This window comes from Megachile rotundata, chromosome 6 (genome assembly GCF_050947335.1).
Source record: "Megachile rotundata isolate GNS110a chromosome 6, iyMegRotu1, whole genome shotgun sequence".
In the NCBI taxonomy this organism is placed as follows: Eukaryota; Metazoa; Arthropoda; class Insecta; order Hymenoptera; family Megachilidae; genus Megachile; species Megachile rotundata.
The window spans coordinates 4593226-4612981 of NC_134988.1; the positions used below are offsets into that span (position 1 = coordinate 4593226).

Below are 19756 nucleotides of genomic sequence, written 5' to 3' on the forward strand. Positions count from 1 at the left end.
CTGAGAATTTGGTGATTTGAGAATCTGAGAATTTAGGGATTTGAGAATTTGGAGATTTGAGAATTTGAAAATTTGAAAATTTGAAAATTTGAAAATTTGGGGATTTGAGGATTTGAGAATTTGGGGATTTGAGGATTTGAGAATTTGGGGATTTGAGAATTTGAGAATTTGAGAATCTGAGAATTTGGTGATTTGAGAATCTGAGAATTTAGGGATTTGAGAATTTGGAGATTTGAGAATTTGAAAATTTGAGAATTTGAGAATTTAAAAATATGAATTAGTTGGAAGCAGTATAAATTTAAAAATCTGGAAATTTATGAATTTAAAGATTTTAGAAATTTGAAAATGTCAACAATAGAAATGTGAGAAATTTGGAAATTTAGAAATATAGTTATTTATTTGATCAGTGTAAATGTATCTTTAAAGTGTCCCAATAATGTTCGACGAATGCTTTACAAATGTCATCCAAATACTCTAAGGATGCGTTTACACTGAACGAACAAACGCTCTTCTTCCCTCTTCCGCAAAATTCAACATTCTTCTTTATCTTTTATTAATTTAAATATTTATTAAGGACAAGAAAAAATAAGAATTTGTTACATTTATTCAGTGTAGACGCACCCTTACATCCGACCACTAGGAGCCACATTTTAAACGTCTCTACTATATATTGAGCTCTGGTTTAACGTTTCAAGATCTCATCTCCTGAGTCGAGATAGGATTTCATGTTCTATCAATCTTTGAACGATTTTGTAACGATGTCTTTGAACCCTGTAGTTTCTGGTTAAGAAGCAGTTTGCTGAGTGTAAATGTAAGTGACGCCTCGTTATAAGCGAATATTTTGAGAGCGAACATCTTTAAATTTCTAAACGTTCAAGTCAAGACTTTAAATCCGAAAATTCGCAAACTTCAAGATTTCAAAACTTCAAAACTTCAATATTTTAAAATTGTAAAATTTTTAAACATCAAAACTTCAAAACCTTAATATTCTAAAACTTCAAAACTTCGGTACTTTCAAAGCTTCAAAACTTCAGAACTTTAGAGCTTCAGAACTTCAGAATTTCAGAATTTCAGAACTTCAGAACTTCAGAACTGCAAAATTACAACATGTCTGAACTCAGTATAGAAGACCGCTTTCGTCAAAATGGCTAAAAATTGTAAACTTTGAAGGCTTGTTATTTCTATACAAATTCGAAACCGCCAAAGTAATGACTTTACCCCTCCTTAATTTTACGTGGACTATAACATATTCCGATTGAAACAAAATCGTAGATGGTAATGTCGAAAAATGATTTGACATGAAATAATTCAAAGTTGATGTTAAAAATGTTTCGCGGAAACCATTAGCTGATCCATGTAGTCTGTTAATGGCTACATGGACCCTCAGGTGTCTGTGGATCGCAGTTTAAGAGCCTGTGGCGGAGATTATGTTCACTTATATCGAGATTTTACTATAAGTCTATACTTTATTATAAATACATTTTCCCGTTCAGAACAGCTTGAAATCGTCATTACATGAATCCTCAGGTAACTGCGAATCGCAATTTAAGAACCTATGGCAGAAAATATGTTCACTTATATCGAGGCTTTACTGTAATTTACTCTTTTCCCGTTTAGTACACCTTGAAATCGTCACTACATGGATCCTCAGGTGTCTGTAAATCGCAATTTAACACTGTAACTACCAAACCGGTCAAATGACCGCTCCACAAGTTTCTGATTATAAAGTACACATTTTGTTAAAGTACATTCTTTGAAATCAGCATTGATTTTCATCAAGATAAAGGATAAGTATGCGTTCTAATTTATCTTTCATCGTTTGTTTATTTATTTTTTAACTTCATTTTTAATTTCAAATTAAATACACATTATATGCCGGTAGCTTTAGTGTTAAGAACCTATGGCTAAGACTATGTTCACTAATATCGAGGCTTTAGAGTAATTTACATTTTCCCGTTAAGTTTATTCGTCGCTACGAATAAACCGCTCGCTAAGAAGCTGACGCGAGGGCATAGGAATCAAACGCAGAGACTTACGTAACAAATATGATTCGTTGAAGCGATGAAAAACGTCTCATTGAAACGACAACCGTGAAGTTTACATTGAAGTTTGTCGCCCACCCTAGTAGGAAGTAGTAGCCTGCTACACCAATTGCGTAAGAGGCGGTAAAGCTCGGATATATCCGGTTTTGCACTTCACTGCAACTAAACGACTGATCCCAAACTTTTTATCGGTTTCTCAACTACGCAGCAACTGTCTGCTACAAAACTGCCAGCGATTTTGCAGGATTGTATTTCAACTATTTTACCTTTTAAGAGGTTATGTCTACCGACCAGGGGAGGACGACATATTTTCTCGCCTTTCTTTTCTTTTAAACTTGGAAACTTTTTCTCGACAAACGGTTTAACATTCTTTTATTTTGTTTTGCGTTTATATTTCTTTGTTATTAGTTAATTAAAGAACAATGAAATTATTCATTATTTGTTGCACGTAACAGATTTCTAAATGTTTGCACTTTTTAATTCTATATTAAATATTTGTACTTTCTGTGTAATCATCAAATTATCAAATTATTAAATTAGTAAATTATCCAATTACCAAATCAGCAAAATAACTACAAAATTACAAAATTACAAAATTACCAATGTTCTAAATTTGAAAATTTTCAGATTTCAAAATATCTAAATTCTGAATTTTAAACTCTAAATTCTAAACTCCAGATTAAAACTTTCTATGTATCCAATGACTAAAATTCGCCAATACCCAAATTTTCAAATTACCAAATTTCTAAATTCACAAATAACTAAATTATCCAACTTACCAAATTTTGATACATTCAAGAAATATTTTTAGGTTAAATCAAAACGATACCAGCTTACAATAATAACAAATGTTAACTGTCTTATCTTCGTCGATATATGCAAAGAGTATTACTCATAAAATAATTTAATGAAATGTAAATTATTAATGCCTGATACGTTTGAACTGTTAAGTGAATGAAAGAAGCATGTATCAAGAGATATTTGAAAACCACACTTCGTCGACGGCAGTGAACCATTTAAGTCGCCATTACTAATTAAAGCTGCCGTCGAAGAAGCCTTTTGAACAAAGGATGCTCGGTCCTCGCTCTATTTAACCCCCACGATTTCTCGCGGCTATGCAAATGCAAGGGAAACCTTCTGCAAGAATAACAATCGCATCGACGACAATTGACTTATTCGTAACTTTGTTCTAACAGCGTTAATCTTTATGATATCGTGACACTTTGATTTGATCGAAACTTTGTGTAATTAAGGTAAATATACCAATTAAAACTGTTCCAATTACAGAACCCTTCTATTAAAATTATCGATAAAAATAGACGTGTAAATATGTATTATACATATATTATATTTAAATATGCAAATATGTATTATATACAGGCTGGCTTACCACATTTTTCCATCTAGATTTGCGTCATTATTATTACTCATAGCAAACAATGTTTTATATGAAGTTGAGTGACTTTGAGAGGGGCATATGCTGGTGGTATATTTTTTTTGTAGGTGAACATGTAAAGGACATATGAAGGTCATTAATGTTTTTTTAAATGGAATCATATATTTTTTATTGCATCAGCTGATACTCCTTCATATTCTTTACAAAAAAGTATTAATCTATTTATGTGAAAAAATCATTAGTTTAGGAGATATTTTAATTCTAACTTGTTAGGAAATCGCAACTTTCTGGTCAATATTATGAATTGCCCTAATTGAACAGCAAATGTTTTTCTACATGTTTTGAGAGGTCACGTGTCACCAAACGAATTGTGAGTTTTTGTTTTTTTTTTGTTACGCAGTAACAGTGAAATTTAGTCTCTGTTACGTCTCTAATACGATGAATACGACAATACGGTGAATTATCACTTCATAATGAAGTATTCTAAAGAAGAAAAGATACACATGTTATCATTTTATTTTGAAGCTGGGAAAAGTACTACACATGCAGAAAGATTATACACTACGGAATGTTAGTAAGTCATTAATTTCTTGATTCAATATATGCAATAAAAAATATATGATTCCATTTAAAAAAACATTAATGACCTTCATATGTCCTTTACACGTCCACCTACAAACAAAATATACCACCAGCATATGCCCCCCTCAAAACCATTCAACTTCATCTAAAACATTGTTTGCTATGAGTAATAATAATGACGCAAATCTAGATGGCAAAATATGGTGAGCCACCCTGTATAACTTACTAAATAGAGATTATGTTGGTATGCTAGTTGCCATAAAATTTTAAATATTACAATAACCATCATTATCATTAATCCCATTTAATATTTTTGTTTTAATTTTGATATTTGATATTAATACCCAAATGTATTTACATTTTATCGAGACACCCTGTACACATACATCAATCCTAAAAGGTTTGAGGAATATTAAACTTTGCAAAGTGCAAGAAATTTATTACGAATAAATAATTTTCGAATCAACTTCCCATACTCCGAATTAATTATTACATTTATTTTTCTTCCGATTATTAACAGGGTTTGTTAATTCTTTCACTATTAGAAGAGTATACAGGGTGCCCCAAGTTTTAACGGCCAAACGTTACTGGTGCATTCCATAGGGCGAAATAAGAATGAAATGTTATATAAACATAGATCTTTTAAAGCGTTATTAAAAAGTTATGACAGTAATAAGAACAGTAGCAAACTCGTGGTTAATTCGATACAGAAACAAATCAGCAATATTTACGTTTACTCTGTTTATATGAGCTGTGTTTATTATCTGAGGTTGACATGCACCCCATTAGCAAGTCCGTAGACTTCATATCGAAATCCCGTAATTATTTACGAATTCGGAAAGTTAAAAATGCTATTTTCCATCGATGTCAATCTTGTATTGCCAACAATGATTTACATTTAGAGATTGAATAATTGCTTCTGACATAAACAGAGTAATTGTGAATTTTGCTGATCTGTTTCTGTATCATATCGCAATAACCGCGTTTGCTATTGTTCCCTTCATTTCGTATTATTGCCATAACTTTTTAATACTCCTATAAAAGAGCTATGTTTATGTATCGTTTGTTATCTGAACGTATAGAATGTACTAACAACATTTGATCGTTAATTCCTGGAACGCCCTGTATGTACGCTTTCAGATGGGCAAATATAAATGTGAAAGGTTTATCGTTAACTCTTAATTAATATTCCACAGAATGATATGGTTAAATTTAGAATCAAAAGCTCTGTTTTCAATTTTAGTTCAGATCACTGCTTTTTGAAAAATTAATGATTAAAGTTGTCTAATAAGGTGCGCAGTCAAAGTACATCTGATACTTAGATTTCTTCTGCATGACATATTTGTGAACGTGACAATTTTAATATTTTTAAACTATTAAATGTTGAAGTTTTTGAATTTGAAAATTCGTAAATTTTCTAAAGTTCAAAAATTTCAAGTTTCCAAATTTTCAATTTTATACATTTTCAAACATCTGAAATTCACAAATTTCTAAATCATAAAAATCGTAAAGCATCAAATACCTAAGTTTCCAAATCTTCAAACTTATAAATACATAACTTCTATATCTACAAATTTGTAAAATTCAGTATTTTCAATTACTTAAATGTCCCAAATCCTGAAATCTCCATGTTCGTAGATTTCAATATTTATATTCAAATATGCAAATTTTTTCATCCCCTAAAACCATTAATTATCAAATTTTTAAGTCGTCAAATTCCAAATTTCTATGTCCTTAAATCCCTGGGTTTACATATGTGTTTACTCGAAAAAATTCAAGAAATCCACAAATTTCCACAATCTTAAATCCCTAAGTTTGACAAATTTCTATGTTCGAAATCCCTAAATCATCAAATCCCTATATCCTAAAATCCTAGATCACCAAAACCCTACAATATCAAACGCCTAGATCATCAAATTTCTAGACCTCCAAATTCCTATTCAAATTCCTAGATCCACAAATTGCAATGTCACTGAATTCCGCTGTTCCGATATCTCTAAATCCACAAACTGATATCTTCGCAAATTCCTAGTGTGTCAAATCCATGAATCCACAAATTGCATGTTTCAAAATTTTTAGGACACCGAATCCCTAGATTCCCCTGTCCATAGATGCTCAAATCTGAAAATCGTCAAATGACTATATTCCAAATTCCTAAGCCTCAAATCCTCTAAATCCCCAAATTCCTGTATTTCTAAACCTCTAGTTTCGCAAACTGCCATATCCGTAACTTCCTACGTCACCAGATCCTTAAATGCATTGAAGTGGTTGCGTGGATAAAAAACAGGATATTTGCGTAAACTAATTTATTAACCTAAATACTTATACTGTCCTTATAGACTAAAACTATAAACTATAATATGTACAAATGTTTGCAGACGTGAGTTGTTGCGACGGAGTTTCGATGTTTTCGGAGTGCGGTCTGTACGAGGTGCGATCATTAAGTTCCGGGATTGTGTCTGCTGTGATCAACTGGATCACACGATTGACATGCGTTCGCAAGACATAAGAATAAAAATCTTTGAGACATATGACACGAAGTTTGGAAGTGATATCTTCATTCAATCCTGTGTTATATAAGATCATGGTAGTATACGTACGCTCTCCTTGGCGAAATCACGATGGACTCCAAATTGGAAGGAAAGGACATAAAAAAAAGAAAGAAACATGGAAAATGGTCGTCCTTCCTCACCCTCCGTATTCACCAGATTTGGAACCCTGTTATTGCTTCTTGTTTCCAAAATGAAATTAAAGCTCAAAGGTCGCCGATTTGACACGGTGGACGAGATTCAACGCGAATCGCAGCAGGTGCTTGGCACGCTTCAACAAAAAGACTTTTAGGAAGCTTTCCAAAAATGGCAGAGGCTCTGGAATCGGTGCATAGCTGCACAAGGAGACTACTTTGAAGGGGATAGTAGCCAAATTTGAAACAGGTGACCTTATCTGCATATACGGGACAAGTCCCGGAACTTAATAATCGCACCTCGTATATTAACTGACTGATTGACGCGGGAGTCGGCCGATTTTTATAGTCACTTGTTTTCGCGAATGTTCTTGTTCGCGAATGTTCTTGCTCGCGATTGTTTTTGCTCGTGAATGTTCTTGCTCGCGAATGTTTTCGCGCGCACCTCGTCGCGAATGTTCTCGCTCGCACCGTGTCGCGAATATTTGCGTGCATCTAGATTTTTCGGCGGCGCGGCAATCCGCCACAGTATCAACTGTTATGTCCCGAATCCCTTTAAGGTAAAATATCTAGATTTCCATATTCATAGATGTCTGAAAGGCCTCGAATTACCAGTTCCTGAAATGCTTGTATTTCCAAGTTCTGACATTCCCAAATTCTTTCACATCCTCAAATTCCTATATTTCCAAATTCTTTTATGCCCAAGTTTCACTACCAAGTTTTTATGTTCTCAAATTCTTAGACCACAAAGTTCATGTATTCCCATATTCGTAAATCCTTGAATTCGAAAGTATCTAAATCATAAGTTCTTCATATACTTATGTTTTCAAATTTTTATGTCCTCAAATTCTCACAACTCAAATTCTCAAGACCACCAAATTTCTAGATTTCCATATACGTAGATCCCCAAATTTCTATGTCTCAAAATTCAGAACTCACACTTAATTTTTTCTAGTTCTAGAAATCCCTAAAAATCGACAAATTGGGAACCTCTTCCTAGATCTCCAAATTCCAGAATTCTTAAGTCTTAAAATTGTTAGATCCCCAAATTCCATGAATCCCAAATTCAGACGTTCTTAAATTCCAAACATCCCAAATTTCTAGATTTTCATATACGTAGATCCCCAAATCCTTATGTCCCAAAATTCTGAACCCAGCCTTAATTTTGTCCATTTCCAGAAATCCCTAAAAATCAACGAATTGGGGGTCTTTTCCAAGGTCCCTAAATCCCCAAATTGCTAAGACTTAAAACTGTTAAATCCCCAAATTCCAAGAATCCCAAATTGGGACGTCCTTAAATTCTAAACATCCCAAATTTCAAAACTACCAAATTTCTAGATTATTATACACATAGATCCTCAAATTCCTATGTCCCGAAATTCTGAACGCACCCTCAATTTTTTTCCATTTCCAAAAATCCCTAAATATCAACGAATTGGAGATCTCTTCCTAGATCCCTAAATCTCCAAAGTCAAATTGCCTCCTAAGCCTAATCGTCCCCTAAGCCAAAATCTCCAAGTCCTTAAATTCCAAATTTCAAGATTCCCAAAATCTTAACCTATCTCCCAACCCACTCTCCTCCTTGTTCGCCAATATTTCCCCTAGGAAATGCAGATTTGCTGTTGACTGTACATACCGTTGCTGTTTCTGCAAACACAGGGCTGTCTACTCGATTTGTTCTCCAATTTCACCGGCTGGCCTTGAGTTGGCAGGAAGGCCTCTCGCTTCTTTCCACTGGATTGGACAACCTGGTTGCCAGTTTGCCCACCCTGCATCACCATCGTGCTCGTGGTGGAGCTCGTCGGGCACGAGGTCCCGTTCACACTGACCGAACATCCTGTAGACGAACCTGTCGGTGACTGATATTCCTGCAGAAGTACTCCTGTCGTTGGCACCACGTTTCCAGTTGAATTTGGAGACGAGAAACTGTTGATCGTCAACGTGGGTGCGTTTCCGGTCACTAGCGACAGTTGCGGTGAGAAAGTGTTCTGATGAAGTCCTCCTGTTAACAGAATTCATTCACGTCGGTGAAATTTAGTGAATCAAACTTGTTTATTCAAGGTATTTTATAAATATTTGTGTAATTTATTATATATACATATCTTGATATATTACTTGTTCATATAAATTGTTCATATAATGTGTATGTATATGTATATATAAATTAATGCATATGTATATATTTATATTACATATTTCTAAAGTGGTTGATTGTAAATATACATGTAGAGTGTCCCAATTTATTACAGTCAATATTTATTAACATATTCTACTGATAAAAATAAAAAAGAACTTTGTATTAGCAAATGATTTCAGACACTTTATAAAAAAGTTATTATATACATATATATAATTATAAAATTTTGCATCATGTAATATATAATTTTGTAATTGTTAAATGATTAATATTTATTTTCATTTCTCTCAAAATCTACCCTCTGTAATTACGTATTGACTCTAAGTTATTGTGTAACTCCAAGCTATAAATAATATCAATATAAAAAATGTTCAGCTGCATAATAAATTTAAATATGAGAACTGAATATGACAATTTACACTGCAAATTCAAGTTCACCAACAGAAAATAAAAAATTCTCCTTTCAGACACTTTTCATTGTAAATTTATTTTGGAACGATTTTGAAAAAATAATTTCGAAACTGTAAATCGAATTTTTCAAATGGAAATTAATTCTTTTTATCGTCGATTTGAATTTCTCATTAAAAATAGCAGAAGAAATTTAAAAAATTTAATTATACTGAATTCGACTGTTTCAGTAATACAAATTTTCAGAATATAATTTAGAAGAATTTTTGTTAACGTAAGAAGTTAAACATTAACATATTTTGAAATAATCGTGGAAGTATGATGAAAAACTGAATTTTGAATCGATTTTTGAGCGAGCTGGCGCATATTACTTCAATCTAAATGCAAATATCTCCAATCGATAAAGCATACTCGATTTCCTTACCGGGATTTTTTGAATTTTACATAAAAACTACTCTCTTCTATTTTCAAAATGGCGGACAGGTTGAGGACACTGCACAAATCCTCCATAAAACTTTACTGATGAAAGTAATAACAAAAACAAAAGACCAATATCTGGTTTTTGCAAACATGTCTTAATGCTTAGTAATTTATTGATATATTTGTTTGAAAATCTATGTAATTCTCTATTATTTTATCGAACCTTTTTAACGTTAACGAAGTAAATGACCCCAAAAGAAAGCGTATATAAAATTAACAAATTACCGTAAAATGTACATAAAAAAAAATGTTGTAAGATTTAATATATCACCGTTTGACATATATGTCAAAATTTAATATTTTTACAAAGGCATCGATTGCGATGCAACAAAAATATTGCAAATTTTTCTTCGTTGAATATAAGATTAAATTTCTATTTTACCACGAGAAATGACATATTTATAATAAATTATCACTATTTCTACCATCATTTCATGTATTCCTATTTCCACCAAAAGGGGTCGTTTGACACCTTATCGTTTGAATGCAAATAATTGCCAAAACTGTTGGGATTGCAAATTATCAGTTAAATATAGATAATTTGAGGAATACATATATTTATTGATACATTGATGTGTTTTTATTAGAAATTATTTAATCAGGTTGTAAATTCTAGCTTAATTCATCAATCTACAAAGTATAAATAAAACGGTGTTTATTAAAATTCAACATGCCGGGAAATTAGCGAATATCAAAGTTATGCCGCTACTCCTGTATTTTCCGTTACAACTGAAATCGGAATTCTCTTAACTGATTATAATTGATATGCTGCAAAATGGTGTTGATATTTATATGTAAAATGGAGTAAAATTGGGCACTGTCATGAAATCCTTAAAGTGTCCAAAGACCTCATGGTAGAAATAAGTATACCATATGCACATTTTTAGATCTAGTATGAGCTGGAAGAAAAGGACATCGCTGAATTAATTTAGCAACTATTGAAAAGTCAAAAAATTAATTGTGAAGAAAAGATTCAACTTAGAGAATAATTTTAAGCCAAACTTTGGAAGGTGTTTTCTGACACCTCTTGGTAAAAGTAGTATTAATAATTTTACATAATAATTAATAAAATCTGTGCCACAATCACCGTGAAGCAATTATATTAATGCAACTAAAAACAAATGTAACTGAAGAGTTTAATTAACTATAATTATAACGCAATTCAGGAACATAATATAATAAAAGTGTAAAACGAAATCGGATAAAATATTACTCGAGGATCTTTCATGTCGATAAATGTTTCTGATAATCCTGCGAAAGTTAAAATTAATTGTACTTATTTATTATGATAGATTACGATGATTGTACAAATGATATATGTAGAGTTAATACGAAATACAAACAGTTGTTGATTGTCGGGGTAAATCTACTCAAGAGGAAACATTCAATTAGCCAACAATCGCATAACGATTAAAGTCTTTTTAACTTGTTGAATACATAACTTTCATTCGGTGATTTGTTACGGAAACGCGATCGATAAAGTTCAACAAGAAAAGTTGGTCGACTTTGTGATCTGTGTTCGAAATTAAAGAGATAGTACTTTATTCTTGATTCGTTTTAAAAATTTTGAAGGAACATTTAGTCTTGTACATATTTTTATTTTAGTGTCAATAGGAAAAAATAAATAAAGAGTATGTATACTGGTGTAATGTCTTGTAAAAAAAAAAATAATAAATAAAATAATAATAAAAAAGAATATTGTATACAATTTTATAATTTGGTATATATCCTTACCAAAGCGGGTACTCGAAGTAATAGAAAATAAAGGCGGATTATTATTATTATCATATCATTATTAACTTTGTATTAATTGCAATGTAACTTTCTTTTTTATGAAAATATATGTATAAATTCTGTGAATGTGCTATCATTTTGCCGGCACTATTTGTATATTTCTTCTGCTCGCTCAGAAACCTAGCAAGGTCAACCATATTTACTAAGACGTTCCTTCTCTCTGCCATGTAACAATTAGAATGGTATGTATTACATTAAAAAATTCTAAGTAGTTTTCAAGAAATTAAAGATAGCACACATATGCTATCTTTTTGTCCAAGGGTGTATGTAAATATGGTTAAAACAGCTAATTGACATTGGTATAATTTCATACTAAATATTTTTGTGCAATTTTATCGCAACTGTATCGTAACACAATATCGTAACTATAATCACTGAAAGTATTTCGATGTGGACTTTTAGTTAAAAGTCGACATGATACAAAATCAATAGAAAATCGATAGGGAATTACTTCGAACGACCTCGTAAAATTTTTTAGCTCAAACTTTAAAAGGACTTATTTTAGGATTTGTTTGAAGTTCGTAAAAATAAATAGCCACTTTCGTTTTAAATCATTTTTAATTATTTTAAAAGAAATAAAAGTTTCATTCGTGTCACAAAATGGCGAATACCGTGAAACATTGCCATGGCAAGTATACACAAAATGGACGATATTAACTAATGCAAACTCCGTGGGTTTATAAAATTTTAAAAGCAAATTTAGTTTGAACAACAGTACTTCTTAAAAAAATATTTTTAAAATGTTTTTGAATATGAAACATATACGTAATCATGACAGAACTTTTTTACGCCATACTACTTTTTAGAGAGTGAAAGTGAATGAACAAAAAAAAAAAACAATTTTTTTGAGTCATCCTATTATTCATACATATAAATGTCAATGACAATATCAATGTCAATAACATTGACATTTAACGCTTTCACGTCGTGTGACTCACTTTCATAGCAAGTCTAACCGCTTATTATGAATGACACATATTTGCGTCAGATCGAAAACTGTTATTCGTAGTGGATGAACAGTATTTACGTCACATCGAAAATTGTTACATGTTGTAGATGACGCAAATTGAAATAAGTTTGCGAATTCTTTTGGACTTACCGAGTTTGGAAAACTTTGAAACTAGGAAACTTTGAAGCTTGTAAATTTAGAGAAGTATGAAGCTAGGATATTGGAAATTTGGAAATATAGAGCTGCGGAAATAGCGAAATTTAGTAATTCTGAATTTAAAGAAATTAAGAATTTTGATATTAAAAAACTTTTCAGTTTTTAAATTTGTAAGTTTTGAGAATTTGAAGCTTTTTAAATTTGTAAGTTTGAGAATTTAAAGATTTTTAAATTTGGAAGTTTGAAAATTTGAAAATAGTAGGTTAGAAAAAATGGACTTGTCTTACTTATAAAATGAACGGCTCAAGTATTGAGACTATACACACTGAATAGTATCTATGTAAAGGTATTTTGCTAATTTCAAAGTGTACAGATATTTTATTATTAATAAAGCCCCTATTCAATTGTTAATTACTGGAACTCCTTTGAGCACTAGAGCATTTACGTATCTGTTTATTAGTTCAAACATACAAACTAAGTAGAAATGTTATCATTAATAAAATTTCTACTCAACTGTTAATAACAGGACTCCTTTGAACAGTAGAACATTTACGTATCTGTTTATTAGGTCAAACGTTTAAGTTAAACAGAAATGTTATTATTAACCTTTTGCACTCGAAGGTATTTTTACAATTGGTAGCAAGCTTAAAATAGTTTTGTGAAGACTTTTGCGTTATTTCTTTATCATTAATTACTATTACTGCCTGCTTTGCTGTATTTATACACATATCACATGTATAATATAATACTACTTTGGTTAAAAAGCACCTACTTCAAATTGTAATAAATCGAATGACGAGTGAGTCACCTTTCAAGTGTAAAAGGTTAATAAAATTCCTACTCAACAGTCATTGACCAGTGCTCTTCTGCATTAAAAAATTTGCGTATCTCTTTATAATCGAAATAAGACTAAAGAAAAAGACGGAATTACTCACCATGATGAAGATGATGAAGACCGGTCAAATTGAGTGTGTGTTGCGTGTGCTGTGTGTGTTGAGTGTGCTGTGCGTGATGTAGACTACCAACATTCACGCCAACACCCTGAAGACTGAGCGCCTGTTGACCAGGAGGAGCCAAATTGGCTAAATTCTTAGCCAACAGCTCGAGCTGCGTCACCGGAACAGGACTATAGGGTGATCCTGGGGGTGGTGTGGGAGCACCCCAGGTGTAACCACCCACGCCAACCCCGACAGCAGCGGAGAACACGCTCTCTGAAACTACAGAATCCGACGATTAATCGATCTGTTCCTCTTTTCCAGTCACAATGGCTGACGCTGAAACGAACCCAATTATTATCTCGATGTACAGCATCCTGTCATTTCGTCATGACTATCCAATATTTTCTACAAATTTCTATTTCAAGAGAATAAAATAAATTTCTTTTTAAAACGAATAAAATTGATTTTTATTTGGAACGAATGAAATCGATTTCTGTTTAAAGAGAATAAAATTGTTTTCTATTTGATCGAAGGATAATATGGATGTCAATAGAAATCTATGCTTTTTCTATTTTATTCGTGCAACAATTTTGGATGACTTTTATAGAATGGTGCAGCAATGTAGTAGATTTTTGAAATGCATTCTGCGAATACTCTCTGTGTTACATACAGCTCTGTGTATACTATATGTGACAGGGAGATGATAAAAATTGGGATTTGATCAAATCCCTAAGGTATACGATCAATTCAAGATGTTAAAATAACAACTTTGTAACTCCAGTCGTCACAAGTCAACAACTATTTTAATAAAAATGAATAAATATTATTTATTAATTACACTTACGAAAAATATTCAAAATTTCACTAAAAATATCCTTTTCATTTTCAGAAATATCAGCTTAAGTATTTCTATTGTTAATTAATTTCGAATAATTTGTGTTTCAACGACTATTATATTAATCTTGCAATAATGCATGGTTTAAATAAATACTTTTAATACGTAAAAAATATTATTTCATCTTTTTACTAAAACAGTTAAGGGATTTGATCAAATCTTACTTTCTTCAGGGAAATCCCACAGGAGTGTTATTGTAACATCTTCCGTGAATCATATATTCCATGACATACCTCAGGGTTTTGTCAAATCCCTATTTTTGTTACTTCCCTGCGACATATACATGTAAATTGCGTCACAAGTTAACCTCTACGAATTGAGAAAAGTCTATTTTCTTTATTTTTCTTGAAACAATGATTAATGCAACTAATTGTCTACTTTCAAAAATATTTATCAATCTTGGAATGTGGTTTCTGATTTAATTAATCATAGGTGCATTTGTTTCTACAACCTATCAGGACTCATCTTATAGAATACTAGAGATGGCGTACAAAATTACAAACAGTGATTTGTCACGGTGATGACAAAATCACAAACAGTGATTTATCACAGTGATCACAAAATCACTAACAGTGATTTATCAGAGTGACTACGAAATCACCATCGTGATTCAACTTTCTTAGCGACTGTGATACGGAAAATGGCGGTTTAGTTTAATCACGTGATCGTTAATGAACATTGAACCCTTTTAGTGAAAATTCAAGAATGTTAATTTAACTTTTACTATTACTCGTATTAAGTGTTAAGTTTTTGCATACATATGACATTCATAATACATTCATATGACATTTTGTATTGTACAATTATTGTAAAACATAATAAGGAATAAGTTTTCTAAAATTTAAAACTAGAAGCAGGTTAGTTTTGCGTATACTTCGTTGAAGAATTTTATGTACGTTCTTGAAACAAGATTTAAAAAAATTAAAAATTAAACTTATTTATTTATTATTTTTAGGTTTTCTTTTACTTTCTTCTAATGAGAAAATTTTATTGACGTTGCTTCTAGACCATGTTATAATATAATACTTTTTTAATCTAGGAATATAGTTTGTGAAAAGTGAAAAGAATACTCTCTATCAATCAGAAGCGATCACGTAAAATCACGAATCGCTGTGAAAATTCATCGTAATTTGGAACGAACGTGATCGAATCACGAGTGATTCAAAAGTTGTTCGCCATCTTTAGTACACACATGTGCATTTTGTTATTTCTTGTTAGGTTGGGTTATTTCTTGATACACTTTAACATTGATTTCGTAAATGACAGATCGAACACTAAAATTTCAAAATTGCTTCCTTGTGAACTATTTTGATAAGCATGTTTACAAATTTTGTAAATTGTCAAGTAAAGACTATTAGGAGTAAATGAGCCCATCAGGGACCGCGTATCCAGATGACCAATTGTGCAGTTTATTTTATTAAAAATGCTAATTCGAATAACTTATTGGTCGAGACCTTGAAACATCGCAGTTACAAGTATTTCTTTAAATATTATAAAGATTATTTTTATACTATTGATTATTTTACGCTCTTCAAGTGTAGCAGAAAGATTCTAAAGATCGTAATTAGGAAAAATCCTAATTCTTAAACTCACCTGTTCTTTCTGCAAACGATCCGCAGCGTGAAAAAAAGAAGAGAAAACTTGACGATTATTAAATGTTATTTTTACAAAAATGTCTGTATTAATGTACATTTCAATTTTAATAAAAAAATCATTTATCCATGGTCCTTTTCTTATATTTCATTTACTGTCAGATAATAAATTAAGATAAATACTAACAAATTTTGTAATTAACACTAAAACTACCAAATCAGTCAAATGATCGTTTTATAAGGTTCCTATTTTAAATTACAAAATCTTTTTAGCTAGTTTTCTTAAAATGTATATTGACTTTTATTGAAATATAGAATTAATACATAGATTAATTTGTTTTATCATTTATTTATTTATTGTTCAATAATAAGATTTTCTTTCTTAATTTTAAAGCAAATGTGTATTATAATGCTGGTAAATTTATTGTTAAAGTAACTAATAACAAACATATAATAAAATATGTATATATGTACATTGTGCATTTGTACATAATCTACATAATATTTATATTACTGTGTGTAAGTACATAAAAATAAAAATTGTGAATAAAATTATTTTTGAAATTCGTTTTTGTGTAAATGACAAAGAGCAACAAAAATGACTTTTGATTCCAAATAAATTAATTCCATCGCATTCATTTAATCAAATCGTCAAGAAATTAATGAAAATTCAAGCTTCAATGAATCAAATATGTGACTTTCAAAATTGCGTTTCTCTCAAAGCTGCTTAATTAACATATTGTAAAAATAGAATTGAAAAGCTTGTTTCGCGTTCAGGAACGAATTATTCACAAAGACATGAAAGAGTGTACAAAATACAATGATCCTTCACTTCCTCCCGTTAAAATAAATAATCTGCATAATTCAAATACGTTTCACGCTCAAAGGATCAAAAAAGGTTATAGCGCTTTAAAAATTAGCAGAACGAAATTATGCACGCCTACGTTACCTCGAAATAAATAAAGGTAAAGTGACGTCATTCGTGGAAAGAAATTCAGTTTTTTATGAGTAGATTTGGAGATATAAAAATTTGAATATTGGGAAATTTAGAAATTACGAAATTTGGGAATTTTTACATCTGAAAATATGAACACTGAGAGATTTAGAAATTATAGAATTTGCGGATTTGAAAATATTGAAATTCGACTGTTCGAAAATTTAAGAATATGGGAATTTGATAAAAATTTACATTTTAAGTTTCAAATATTCGAAGTTTGAAAATTAAATATTCAAAATATTTCAAAATTCTAAAAATCCAAATTTTCATACTTTTGATCTTTCAAGCTTGAAATTCGTTCACTAAAATGCTTATGTTTCTATCATTTTGCAAGAAAAATAAAATCTTCTCAATTATTACAAATATTAAACAGAATTGACAGTCACGCCCAGAAGTAATTAAACTACAACTGATTGATAGTCCATTTCGTTTTATAGTTTGTAACGCTGTAGTTACAATCTGCGTACAATCCTGTGCGCATCATCAATCGAAAACACGTATCAGTTTATAGATCTCTTAAATTTACGAGCCCGCTATATTTCTGCAGTTATTGCACATTTAGATAGCAGGTGGTTCCACGTAAAATAGTAAGTCGAAAATATAAAACGAAATTTTGTTGTATTAGGGAATAACATTCCCTTTTTGCAATGGAACAGATATTTTTATTGCAATGTTACAATATATTATTTTCACGATATAATATTTTGTTACAATGTATTATAATTCAACAATAATACATGTAGTTCAAAGTAGAAATTGAACACCCTAAGTCGAACACTATATTATACAAGAAAATATAATTATTTAATATTTCGTCACTCTGCCCTTTTACAATACTAAACATGTAAAAATCCACCAAGTACGGTATAACGTGCTTAAATCGAAGTCAAGGTTTTCCACTAACAGAGACCCCAAAGAACACTTAAGATACATTCATACTCATACCCGTTTTTCCTATAGTATATCAAGTATCGATAACATCGTTAAACTAATTAAAGTCGCGTCAGTGGCGTATTTCTGAAAAGAAATCTCTCGAGTCTAATAATTCGGCCACCCACTGTAAATAAGAAGAAGTTTTGCCGAGGGGTCAAGCTAGAACCTTCAACCTGGCACGTATTCTTTCCGGTTGGTTCTTTTTGCTGCACGTGTAGACACAGGGTCGTCGCGAACCGCGTTTTGGATTACACTTCGGACAATGAGGTCGTTAGGGTCGTGCGAAGGAAGTGGTGGAAAGTAGAAAGACGAAGCTCGCCACCCTCGCGTTTCGTGGCCCCCTCCACGTGAAATTTCCTCGTCCTTCTCTATCGAACGAGAACTAGCCAAAGATCTCACAATCAGCATTTGGTCAAGCGTTTCTGCTCCCCTTCAGCAGCTCGGGCCCTCTCATTCACTCGTTTTAATTGCATAATTGCGCCATTGTACCGGTGCGTAGGGGCCCGTGAAAGGCCAGGCCCAACGACGCCGTGGGGTACGGCTCTACAGACGAGAAAAAATGTCCACGACGGGCCCCCTTTGAGCCTAAACCATTCGGCCAGGTATGTAACCAGGAATTCGACGCGTACTCGCATTCTATTCTCGCCAATCTAATTAGTAATTAGCTGAATAGAGGCCGAAGCTGATCGACTTAATCGACTTCTCGATATTTGGCCTCCGTTAATGGGATTACGCGATGTGTCGTTATCTGCGGGCCTTCCGAGATATCGGGTACAGTCAACGGCAAATCTAGTTTCTCTGCGCTTCTAACAAATTATAACATAGGGGTTTTTCAAGATTTGAAAGTTTTTAAAAACAGTCTAAGAATGTTAGGACACGGTAATTTCCGAAATATGGAATTTCCGTATATAAAAATTTCGAAATCTATAAATTTGAAACCTATGGGTTTTGAATCTAGGGACTTTCTTGAGTCTGAGGACATGAGTACTTCCGCTAGTTAATCTAGAATTTTAACTAGTAATTCTAGAATTTTTTGAGTTCAGTGATTTTCTGGGATCAAGGGACTTGAGGATCTAGGGTTTTTGGGTCCTAGGAATTTTCTTATATGTACATGTTGGATCTAGGGATTCATGGATTTTTAGACCTCTAAATATAGGAGCTTCAAGATCTAAAGAGTTCTGAGTCTATAGACTGTTTCTAGTTCTAGGGACTTTAATATTTACAAATTAGTGGTTCTGGAAAATTTGGGAACTAGTGACTTACCAGATCAGGTCATTTGAGAATCTAAGGAATTTTTGTTCTACGCATATTCCTATCTAGTGACTATGATATATGGCTATTAAATCTAGGAATTTATTAGTTTCTGGACATTTGAATCTAGAGATTTTTTGCACTTAAAAACTTTGGTGTCTACAAATTTTTGGTTCTAGAGATTTCGGAATCTAGTAATTTTTTTATCTCGAAATCTTTTGTTATATGAATCTTATGTTACATCTAGAAATTTTTAGATTCGAGAACTTTGGAATGTAGAAATATGGAAATCGTGAAATTTCGTAGTCTAGGGAGTTTTGTTACAGGAATTTTAGGAAATCCGCAGATTTTTGAATCTAGAGGTTTACGGGAAATTTTTTAGAAATTTCTATATCTACTTATTTTTTATTCTATTAATTTACTAAAATCTGTGGATTTGAAAATCTAGGAATTTTTTATTTTCAAATTCAAGTACAAATGCTATTTTCTCCGTTTTTTTTTTTTCAAGGAAAGGAAAATTTCT

The 19756-nt window shown here is 31.7% G+C and overlaps 1 protein-coding gene across 6 annotated transcripts in view; it reads right to left on the reverse strand.

Annotated features, from left to right (window-relative positions):
- wge (BAH domain and coiled-coil containing protein winged eye) overlaps nt 1-19756 on the reverse strand; it is a 339615-nt gene that overhangs the window by 88832 nt on the left and 231027 nt on the right. For all 6 annotated transcript variants that reach the window (XM_076532773.1, XM_076532774.1, XM_076532771.1 and 3 more), the window contains 2 exons: nt 13563-13844; nt 8340-8705 (listed from right to left, as the gene is read on the reverse strand). In XM_076532773.1, coding sequence (XP_076388888.1) covers nt 8340-8705; nt 13563-13844 — 648 coding nt within the window. The remainder of the gene's footprint in view (nt 1-8339; nt 8706-13562; nt 13845-19756) is intronic.